Source organism: Typopeltis vanoorti, chromosome 2, assembly GCF_054136105.1.
Source record: "Typopeltis vanoorti isolate ZY-2024b chromosome 2, IOZ_Tvanoo_1.0, whole genome shotgun sequence".
NCBI classification, from domain to species: Eukaryota; Metazoa; Arthropoda; class Arachnida; order Uropygi; family Thelyphonidae; genus Typopeltis; species Typopeltis vanoorti.
In genome coordinates this window covers 47,088,417-47,100,423 of record NC_143550.1, presented here as the reverse complement: position 1 = coordinate 47,100,423, position 12,007 = coordinate 47,088,417, and the positions used below count along the sequence as shown (strand labels likewise).

The 12,007-nt window shown below is 36.7% G+C and overlaps 1 protein-coding gene across 1 annotated transcript in view; it reads right to left on the bottom strand.

Annotated features, from left to right (window-relative positions):
- The window catches only part of LOC150108984 (acyl-coenzyme A synthetase ACSM3, mitochondrial-like), a 305,232-nt gene that overhangs the window by 115,236 nt on the left and 177,989 nt on the right, over positions 1-12,007 (bottom strand). Inside the window, exon 11 of the mRNA XM_090404749.1 lies at positions 8,076-8,156. Within this exon, the coding sequence (XP_090260875.1) occupies positions 8,076-8,156 (81 nt within the window). The remainder of the gene's footprint in view (positions 1-8,075; positions 8,157-12,007) is intronic.

The window sequence follows — 12,007 nt, the reverse complement described above, 5'->3', positions numbered from 1 at the left end:
AAGATTACACACCCATTTGACTCCTACCCTATTTATTCTTTGAACTCTAGGGACAAATTCTGATATCGCATCATTTCGGTATTGTTTAAATACTTCCCATACGCTGTTGATATTCTTCCCATCCAGAAACCAATTGCATTCAACTGAACTCAGTATACTCCTCAGTTGGTCATAATTTCCTGCTTTGCAGTCCAGCATGTAACCTTTTCTGAATGGAACATTCATAAACTTAGTCACTTCCCAAGTGAGTACCACATGATCATTGTAGCCAATCAGAGGCAGACTAGTTACGCCTTTCAGTGAAACACCCTCTAACATTATAATCAAATCTAACACTCTCCGACCTTGTCGATAGGCTTATGTGTTCATCAGACATGTTGTAATAGATTTAACGGTATTGATATGAACACAGATGGATAAGAAAATAACAATTTATTAACTTAAGCTAATATTTTGCTGGTATTATATCCAGCATCATCAGCACACACAACACAAAGTTTGTTACAAATGCAAGACAACCACAATCCAGTGTAACAGTGGGGCTAATATAAGTAATTGCAGCATGCAACACAAGACTAAAGTCCTAGTAGGGCGCCATCTAGGTTAAAAAAAAAACAGTTCAAAGTTTTGAAATAATAGTCCAAATAATAGTCTTAGAAAGTTTGAAAAAAATAAAATAAAATAAAAGTAATAAATATTAATTTGGTCTTAGGATAACTGTCTCCCAAATCTTTGGTGGATTTATACAGCCATACTTGTTAAGGTTTGGAGTATGTTTTAAGGCTTCTGTTGATTCCAGGAACAACCTCTCTGACTTGTAGAAGCTTCTGTGCATTACTTTTGTTTTATTCCAATTGATCCTGTATGCTGGGGTATCCAAAGCATGGTCTGCCAGACCTGACTTGCCACAATTTTCCCATTACTCCTAAAGAAGTTCCTAAAACCAAAATAATGGCTTCCATTGAACGTGGGATATACCACTTGCCTCCAGCTATAGCCAATAATATTAGGTTAGACGTGGCCAATATCCTAATCCATTCTAAGCCCTCCAAAAATAATATACCACATAAAGAAATAATAGCTGTAAAAGAACTACGCGATAATAGCCACATTACAATAACCAAATCAGACAAAGGAAATGCCACTGTAGTAATGGATACAACAGAATATAAAAGCAAAATGCATGCACTGCTCCAAGACCGGTCTACATATCAAATCATAGATCGAGATCCCACCAACTCGCAAAAGAATAAGGTGTGCAAGTTACTGAACAAAGTGACTTCCTGGTCAAAAGAAATTGTCAAAAAACTCAAACCCTTGCACGTTAAAACACCCAGAATATATGGTGTTCCTAAAATACACAAACAAGGTACACCTTTGCATCCTATTGTAGATAGCATAAACAGTCCTACATATAAACTAGCTAAACATTTAGCCAAATTACTAACCACTTACACAAACAAATTCTCCCTCTTTTGTTAAAAATTCTACCCAAATAAAGAGTATTTTAGAAAACCACACCTTAAATAGTTCAGACCTAATGGTGAGTTTTGATATCACCTCATTATTCACTAATGTACCACTGATTGAAACACTTAACTTACTAAATTCACAATTTCCCCTAGATATATTTCAGCTATTTAAATTCACAGTACAGGCAGGTTATTTTACATGGAAAGGGAAAATATACAAACAATTAGATGGGAGAGCTAAGCCCCCCCCCCCCTTAGTCAACTTCTACATAGAACATCTGGAAAAACTAGCTATCAACACAGCTACTCTCAAACCTAGTCTCTGGCTACACTATATTGATGATGTGTTTGCTATTTGTCACATGGCCAAGACACATTGAATACATTTTTAGTGCATCTAAATAGCCAGCACCCTAAAATCCACTTTACAATGGAACTAGAAGCCAATGACTGCCTGCCCTTCCTGGACACACACGTCTTCCAAAAGGTTTCTTATCATTTTTGGTGTACAGAAAACCCACACATACAGTGAGATACTTACACAAACAATCACACCATCACCCTTCTCAATAATATGGTATCTTAAAAACACTAACCCATAGAGCTAGAGCAATCTGTTCCAATGACATTGCTCTCACTGCTGAACTTTCTCACCCACGTCACACCTTCTTAATCAATGGTTATAATCCCCATAAGATAGATAACATACTAAATGCTACCCAGAAATCCCCTCTATCTACCACAGAAGACTACAACAAAACTATCACCATCCCATACATTAAAGGCACATCTGAAAAGATATCTAGGGTGCTTAACAAACACCAACTGTGCACTGTATTTGAACCTTATGTGAAATTAGCAACTCTCATCCATTCACCTAAGGATGAATGCACTCCTTTATCACATCCAGGAGTCTATGAAGTGCCTTGTTCTTGCCATCAAGCCTACTATGGACAGACAGGAAGAACTGTGGACATCCGCCTCAGTGAACACAAAAAATATATCTGACACTTTCGCTATGGCAAGTCGGGTCTGGCAGACCATGCTTTGGATACCCCAGCACACAGGATCAATTGAAAAAAAAACAAAAGTAATGCACAGAAGCTTCTACAAGTCAGAGAGGTTGTTCCTGGAATCAACAGAAGCCTTAAAATATACTCCAAACCTTAACAAGTATGTCTGTATAAATCTACCAAAGATTTGGGAGACAGTCATCCTAAGACCAAATTAATATTTATTACTTTTATTTTATTTTATTTTTTTCAAACTTTCTAAGACTATTATTTGGACTACTATTTCAAACCTTTGAACTATTTTTTTTTTAAACCTAGATGGCACCCTATTAGGGCTTTAGTCTTGTGTTGCATGCTGCAATTACTTATACTAGCCCCACTGTTACACTGGATTGTGGTTGCCTTGCATTTATAACAAACTTTGTGTTGTGTGCTCTGAAGATGCTGGATATAATACCAGCGAAATATTAGCTTCTAAGTTAATAAATAGTTATTTTCTTATCCATCTGTGTTCATATCAATATCATTAAATCTATTACAACTCTCTCACCTTGAGTTCCTTCTGTCACATTCTGTTCGAGGATATATTAACTAATATTATATGAGCAAAGAGCAAATTCTTCTTGCACTTGCATTATTTCAAAACCTTTCCAGCAGCCAGACTTTCATTGGAAAGCCAGGTCAAAGGCGCTGTCAGTTCCGTAGCACATTCTGTCAAAACTCGTGGTGAAATATCATCCAGTCCCACAGCTTTACTGACATCCAGAGTACTCAGTATTTGAAACACACTCTCCTCCTGTACCTCTAAACCTTGAACATACCCTATCCCTCTAGCATTAAAACTGACTCCTCCAGGATAAAATACTCCATTAAAGTGTTCATTGAACAATTCTACTATGTCTGCTGCATCAGTCACACTATTCCCATTTTTATCCCACAATATCATTCTTCCAAGTCATTTCTCCTCCTACTGGCCACATATCTAAAAAAATTCCCTAGGATTTTCTTTGGATCTTAGGGCTAATCTCCTCTCATATTCCAGTTTCATCTTCCTTACCATGCTAATCACTCTTCTGGCCTGTGTCTTATACTCTTCATCCATCTTCTCTTCTTCTGTCTCCTTATATCTCTTCCACAGCTTCTTTTTCACATGCAATTCCTGTTTAATATTGTTTGTCATCCACTGTACTCCAAATTGTGTCCTCTTGCTCACTCATGGTATACAACTTACCATTGCTGCTAACAAATATTCTTTCATAATTTCCCACGCACTAATGATATCCCGGCCTTCCAATTCCTCCTTCCATGAAACTTCCCCAAGTTGATGACGTCTTAGACTATTATAATCATCTGTCTTATAATTCCACATACGTTCCCGTCTCTTTGATACTCCTGCATGTCTATTCATTTTCCACGTCAAAACCATATGGTCACTCTCTCCAACTGGTGGAAGAGATGTCATCTCAGTTATTATCAACTCTTCTGATGCTATAACCAAATCCAAAATTCTTGAATCTCTTATTCCCTCTATTACATGTTTCCTAAGACATTTGTCCCTCAAGAATTCTAGAAATTCCATTCCCTTATTGCTACATGCATCTTCCTCTCCCCAGTTTATACTACTGTAATTAAAATCTCCCGTAACAATCATTCTTCTTGCACTTGCCAAACTCCACTGTCTAAACATTTCCTGGTCCCCACCCTCTGTACCCCTGGGTATGTAGCAACACCCCACTAAATATCCTGTCTTGCCTGCCTCTACCTCACACCATATGCTTTCAAAATGATTAGTGTCACTGCCTTCCAAAGTCTCCTCTCTTAGAGGACATAGGTCGTCACTTATCATAAGCAGTACTCCGCCACCATGCTTTCCCTTCCTATCCTGCTGAAAAATGCTGTACCCTGTGTTTATTCTTCTATTCCTGTTATTATATCCTCTTCTGTCAACCATGTCTTAGTGATCCCAATAATTTTTGGCCAGGCTGATGCTATCTGCACCACGAATTCCTCTCCCTTATTCCAGATACTCCTGGTATTAGTATATAGCATATAAATGCCATTGTTTCTACACCCAGCATTATCCCCCTCTAGACTCCACTGGGCTCAGTGTCACCTGATGTCTTCCCCCTTCTCCCAAGTACCTATTCCCCCAAGAGGCCACCCTACTACCATCCTCCCTGGGACACACTGACTTTTTCAGAACAGCAATCTCTTCAGATGCCTACATCTTTCCTCATTCAAATGTAAGTGGTCTCTTGCATACAATTCCTCTCTGTCCTCAAACGCACTCCAAGAATCCATATATTCCAGTCCTCTCTCTTGTCACACATTCTAGCTATGTCATTCAATATTACCGCTCTTCTGCTCAGTTCATCATTATCATACCTAGGCAACACACACACTATCTTTCCTCTTTGTGTCTTCTTTCATACCACCTCAAGCAAGAATCTCATATATTCGCCTTTTATTAGTCCATTTTGATATGGTTTCACTGACCTGACATCTGTTTCAGAAATTTTGTGTCACTGAACTGAAGCCTTTTGGCTCTTTATTTTAGTATTTATTAACTAATATATTAGCTAAAACTAAAATTAATTTATAATTCCAATATTTCTGCAAAATCAAACTATCATCATCAGGAAACAAAATATAATAAGACATTAGCACAGGTGCTACACATTGATTTGTAAAGGGTAGGTCCCGTTTTAGCAATTCACTTGCATTTTATGATAAGGTAACAAGTGTGTTAGATAAGGGAGAATCACAGGATAGAAAAAATTCTAAATGCTTCCCAGAAATCCCCTCCATTGCCTACCACACAAGCTTACAGCAAAATTGTTACCATTCCCATACATTCAGGGCACATCTCAAAACATATCTAGAGTGCTCAATAAATATCAGCTATGCACCGTATTTAAATGTTATGTCAAATTGGCAACTCATTGGTTCACCTAAGCACAAACTCTCTTCTTCATCACATCCAGTAGTTTATGAAGGGCTCTGTTCTTGTGACTGGGCTTACTAGCCTTGGTGAACATAAAAAATGGCAAGTCGGATCTAGCAGACCATTCTTGGATACCCCTTTACACAGGATCAATTGGAAGAAAACAAAAGTGTTACACAGAAGTCATAAGTCAGAGAGATTGTTTTTGGACTCAACAGAAGCTTTAAAACATACCCCAAACCCAGCATTGTAGCTTGGGGGGGGGGGGGTCCGCCCTGGGTGGAACTTTTTTGGTGTTTATGAAATCTTGCTATACTGTCTATAAAACAGCAACTGAGTGATGAAATAGACTTTGACAATGTCATCGATGATTTTGCTAACAGAAAAATAACATTTTAGAATGTTGGAATTAAAGCTTTACTTCAAAAATAAACATAGTGTTTTTAATTTATTTCCCTATATGTTGTTTTGACTTTTTGTAGTATTTTTGGAGTGTGTTGAGAGGGGTGGCAAAAGCTCAAGCTACAACACTGTCCAAACCTCAACAAGTATGGCTGCATAAATTTACCAAAAATCTGGGAGAAAGTTATTTTATGATATTATTAATACTTGTTTTTTCTCTTTTTCCAAGATAAATGGCACCTAATTAGGACTTAGTTTCTTGTATTGTCCAGTACAATTTTTTAAACTAGTTCCATGGTTATACCAAATTATTGTTGTTTTGCATACTGTAACAAACTGTTTTTGTGCTCTGATGATACTGGATATAATACCAGAAAAATATCTTCAAATAAGTTAATAAATATTACTTATTTTTTATCATTCTGTGTTGTCATCAATACTGCAAAAATAAATTAACAATCATAAAGTGATATTCTTGGACTTTGCAAAAGTGCTTGATAGATTACCACATAAATTGGTGTACTAGCTACAGAGGATAGGAATGGATAGTATATTGGTCAGATGGAGCAGAGATTAGCTCTCTGAACGAAACCAACAGGTTGTGTATGATAGAGCAGTCTCAAAAATGGAGTGTAATCAGTGGCATGAATGAGAGTTATGTTCTTGGGCCCTTGCTGTTTAAGTTGTTTGTAAACGATATATCATGTGGACTGACCAGGGATCTTCAGTTGTTTGCTGACAATGCAAAGTTGAGAAGAATTATAAGTAGCACTGCTGATACTAATTCCCTTCAAGGAGATTTGAATAGACTTTTTACCTGGACAAAGGCATGGGGTTGTAGTTTTAATATCAATAAGTGCAAGGTTTTGCATTTTGGAGTACAGAAATATATGGCTGTGTACTATATCGATGGTGCTATACTGCAGGAAGTGGATGAGATTAGAGATGTGGGAGTGATAGTTGACAGCAGATTGACATTCAGAGGACATATTGCTAGTGTCACAAAGCCTGCACATCATAGTGCTGCTATGATAAGAAGTACTTTAACATGTAGAGATAGGGAAGTGGTTGTGTCACTGTATAAAACAGACTTAGACTATTGTGCTCAAATTTGGTCACCTGTTTTCAGTGAGATGTGGAAACATTGAAGAGGGTTCAGAGAGGCGTGACTAAAACAATATCAGGATTTTGGAATGCTGGCTATGGAGAGAGAGGTTGAAGAAATGTGGATTGCAGAGTTTGGTGGGGTAGGAGGAAAAGAGGTGATATTATGGAGACATTTATGTTAGTGAGAGGATTTTAATGGATTAATGTAGATAAGATTATAAAAAGAGTAGATGGTCGAGAGGAAAAACTAGAAGTCATTCCTGGAAGTTATGTAAGAGTGTGGTGAAGAGGGGTGTGAGGAGTAGATTTTTTACATGGAGAATTATCAGTGGATGGAACGCATTACCAGAATGTGTTGTTAATGTAAGGAGTGTTAAGGATTTAAGATTTGATATGATAAATATGTTGTCATTTGAATGAACCTCCCAAGATGAGTCTGCCAACTCCATGGAGGGTAACTCAGTGGATGTGGTGTTTGCATACCACAGCGCTTCCTTCATGCAGTCAAGCGCTTGGTGTTTGCATACCACAGCACTTGACCGCATGAAGGAAGACTTGGTTTCAAATCTAGTCAGAGACTAGAGGAAATTTTTCTAAGTCTTTTTTCGACCAGTTCCCAAGCTAGTTGATCTCTGGCACAGGCAAACCGGTTTTTTCTTCCGGAAACTCAGATTTTTTTGTCCCGTAAATTCAAGAAAATTGACCATAGAACCCACACTATGTCAGACATTAAAAAAATATATATTGTGTTAGGGACCATGAGATGGCAAAACTTGTTGAGCCATCTCTTCACCACATGCCACTTAATTAGTAATAGCCTTGGGCCAGCTATCTCTGTTTGGCTACCAATGGAGACTGAACGGACAAGTCAGTCTCCAAAAGGGAGTAGGTGAATCCTTTTGGATTCACCTACTCCCTATACAGGAATAAAGAGGTGTTAGCTGATTTTTATTTTTTTAATTTAATTTTTTTAATTTTTTTTATTTACACACAGGAAAAGGTGATAAATATAATGGACAAAACCACCACTAAAATTTCATGTTTCTAAGAAAATAATAATTAAGAACTAAATATAGCTAATTGACAGCATTCAAAATATCATATACACACAACCATACTAGGAATAAGTAGGCTTACTGTCAAATTAATTCCAGGTGCAGGCTTTCCCATTGAAGACAATTTATATTCAAGACATCGAAACATTCCACATAGAGTAGTCTATATAATAATAACAAATGATTATTATACACAAATATGGTCTTGCTTTAATATCATACGAAACAAATATATCCAATTCAAATTAAGGAAATTTATATACATACGTAAAATAAATTCTCCATAGAAACCAGTACAGTCAAGCTTGGTATAGCACAGCCTCCTCTTTCCTCCTGAATAAGGAGCCAGAAGTTCCTTTGGATCCAAAGTTTTAACATTATATACTTCTACAAGATTTTTTACTTTTTTAAAATGTTTTTTATGTTGCTCCTATACATGATTGGTTGTAAACCAATGGGTGGACTAAGGAATTTTTTTTAAAATTTAATTAATTTTTATATTCTTTATATGTTTATTTACTTTTTACATAATCCAGAAACCCTGCTCTAGAGACCAAACCCAGAATATTTTTCAAACCATTTGAGGCCTCCAATAAGTGAGCAGTGGTCTCACATTGGGTGATGAAATTCATCTTCCACTAACAGATTTGACCACTTAGAGATACTTTGAGATGCTTTGAGAGCACATCTGCTAACCACTCAGTCAACCAGACTGGCAACTTAGTTAGAAATTAAACTTAAAAAGAAACTGTATTCTTGTTTTTATCCTTAGCCGAAGCATGAAAATGTGAAGTAGCTTCACAATTAGGCTATTTGTATATGGATTTGCATCCAATTGCCTTAGTAACCCATTATGCACACTTTCTATTGGCCACATATTATTTCTGCATTCCAAGATTGGTTTCATCTTTATTAAAGAGATAAAGCAATGGGTGTTTATCATATACCTAAAGTAGCATAGAAAGTCCAACAGTATTAGAAGAAAGAAAAGACAGATCGATAGTAGGAGAGAGAGAGATGGAGAAAAGGCTCCAGCTCCTTTATATATTCATGTAGCTAAAGCCTTTTCTTTTTTTTTCACAAGTCTCATAAAGCTGAACAAAGGCCAACTAAAACCAAAATCCTGACATGACTGGCCCAGATGATTAGCTTTCCCTAAATTAAATGCCTTGCGTTAGCTAGTCTTCCTTCACTTTCCACTGTGACCATAAGACCACAGTGAACTAAGAGGTTGGAACAGTTTGAGAAACCTCTCGTAATAAGAACAGAAAGAATTTTATCTCCCTGTAATGAATTTTACATAACATAGGCAGTCTTCCCCACCTCACTATTTTTATTTCCTGGGATTTCTTCTTTCTAAATACAAAAACTGACTGAACAACCGAGTATCCTTAATACAATATTGTGTTGTTTTTATGTCATACTGCTAGTTTTCAAAACTTTTTTTTTCTAAGTAATGGAATGGGCAATGCAAGATAACAAAGTGAAAAAACTGGGAGATGGTTACAAGCTATTTTATAGTGCAGCATCAGAGATGGAAAGAAATCGAGTGGGAATTATATTGTGTAAAGAAATGAAAGACTGTGTGGTAGAAGTCATTCATAGAAATTATAGAATTATGTGTGTGAAATTAAACTATGAAGATTATATAGTTAATTGGATTGGTATGTATGCCCCACAGGTTGGATGTATACAGATGAAGAAAATAATGCATTCTGGACACAAATGGATGGAGTGATGCAAAAATTGAAGGAAGAGGAACATGCGATTATTGGGAGTGATCTAAATAAACATGTAGGTAGGAAAAATGAAACAGTTTGAAAGAATACATGGAGGTCACGGGATATGTGAAGCGAATCAGGAAGGGTTAAGAATAACAGATTTTGCATTTGCATTTGAAATGGCTCTAGTGAATACTTTCTTCAGCAAGAGGGCAGAATATCTGATCACATACAAGAGCGGAGGCATAACATTTCAAATTGACTATCTGATGTGCAGAAGAACACATTTCAGGTGAGGGACTGTGGGGTAATTCCTGGAGCCCATATCACTTCACAACATCGGCTACTTCGCATGGAACTTGCATCTCAAAAGAGTGAAAATGACAAGAACATAAGTAGTGCACAGGATAAAGTGATTTAAACTAAAGGAGGAAGTAGTGAAGAATAGATTTAAAGAGATGGTACTTAAGTAGATAAAAAGAGATTTCAGAGATGTCCAGCAATGGTGGCAACACAGTGCAAACACAATCAGAAAATGTGGCAAGGAGATACTGGGAGAAACATCAAGAAAGATAAGATAAAATAAGAAAAAAACTGGTGGTAGGATGAAAATGCACAAGCAGCAATACAAAGGAAGAAAGCAGCAAAAAAAGTTTGGGATGCCTCTCAGAGGGATGAAGACTGTGAACTCTATCTATTGTGAACAAATGAAGGAATGACTAGAGAAAAGAAGAAAGAAGCAAGAAAAGCAGTGGTGCAAGCACAAGCAAAGACATATAAAAATTTGTATGATGAATTAGAAGTGACAGAAAAAGGTTTACAGATGGGCTAAATATCAGAATAAGGCAATGAAAGATATCGCCAAAGTGAAGCAGATGGAATTATAATAAGAAAATTAGAAGGTATTCAGATCAGGTGGAAGGAATATTTTGAAAGGTTGATGAGTAAGGAAAAGTGGAGGCTGTCTGAGGAAGAGGGACTACCAAATGAAGGAATGACTAGGGAAATTGATAGAATGGAGGTGGTGAGAGAGCGATGGCCAAAATGAAGAGTGGAAAGACTGTTGGACCAGATGAAATACTGATGGAAGTCTGGAAAGCATTAGGAGATGAAGGCATGGAATTAATATGGAATTTTTTGAAGGAGATCTATAGTCAAGAGGTAATTCCTGAGTAATGGAGACAGAGTGTGGTGGTACCTATATATATAAGGGAAAGAGAGATATACAGGACTATAGTAATTACAGAGATATTAAACTTATGTCTCATATGATGAAGTTATTTGAAAGAATCATAGATGGAAGGCTGAGAGAAGAAGCTAATATTGCAAAAGAACAGTCTGGTTTTATGCCTCAAAGAGGGACTATGGATGTGGTATTTATTCTGAGGCAGATGATCGAAAAATGCATGGAAGGACAAAAGCCACAACATGTCGTTTTTATAGATCTAGAGAAGGCATATGGCACAGTAGCTAGAAAAGAGATATGGAGGAGTTTAAGAGAAAAGAAAGTACCAGAAAATATGTTAGATTGATACAGGAAATGTACAGAAATATGCAAGTAACAGTTAGGAGCTGTCTGGGAATAACAGAGAGTTTTTGGTAACAGATGGTTTACATCAAGGATCAACACTCAGTTCTTTTCTCTTTAATTAGTAATAGATACTTTGACAGAGCACAGAGAGAGAGAGAGAGAGAGAGCGCCTTGGAGTATGCTACATGCAGAAGATATTGTGCTGTGTGCATAAACAAGAAAAGAAGTGGAACAAAAGCTGATAAGATGGAACACAGTATTAGAAGAAAGATGACTGAGAGTTAGCAGAAGAAAAACTGAACATCTGGTGTGTGGTCAAAATGTCGACACTGAGGAAGATGTGGTGTTGAATGGAGAGGTAATCGAGAAATTAGATAAATTCAAATATCTGAGTTCAGTAGTGGGCAGTAAAGGTGAAGTAGGAAGTCAATAACAGAATTCAAGCTTCGTGGATTACCTTTAACTAGACCCTGGGACATACCTTAATTCTTTTATAAAATTAAGGTTCAAAAAAGAAATTTGAGGAACAAATTATACCTTTTCCCATAGGTTATTATATTCAATTAGTGCGTTTTCGATTAATGCGCCTGTTTTAAAGAACACATTAGGTGCACTAATCGAGGGATTGCTGTAATCCAAAAAAGAAAAAGAGAAAGCTGATAATGACAAAAAAAAAATAATAATAAAAAAAAAGGAAAAAAAATCATAGCAGATTTTCTAACAGCATATACAGTGACTGAAGGACTGCAGGAGGATCACATA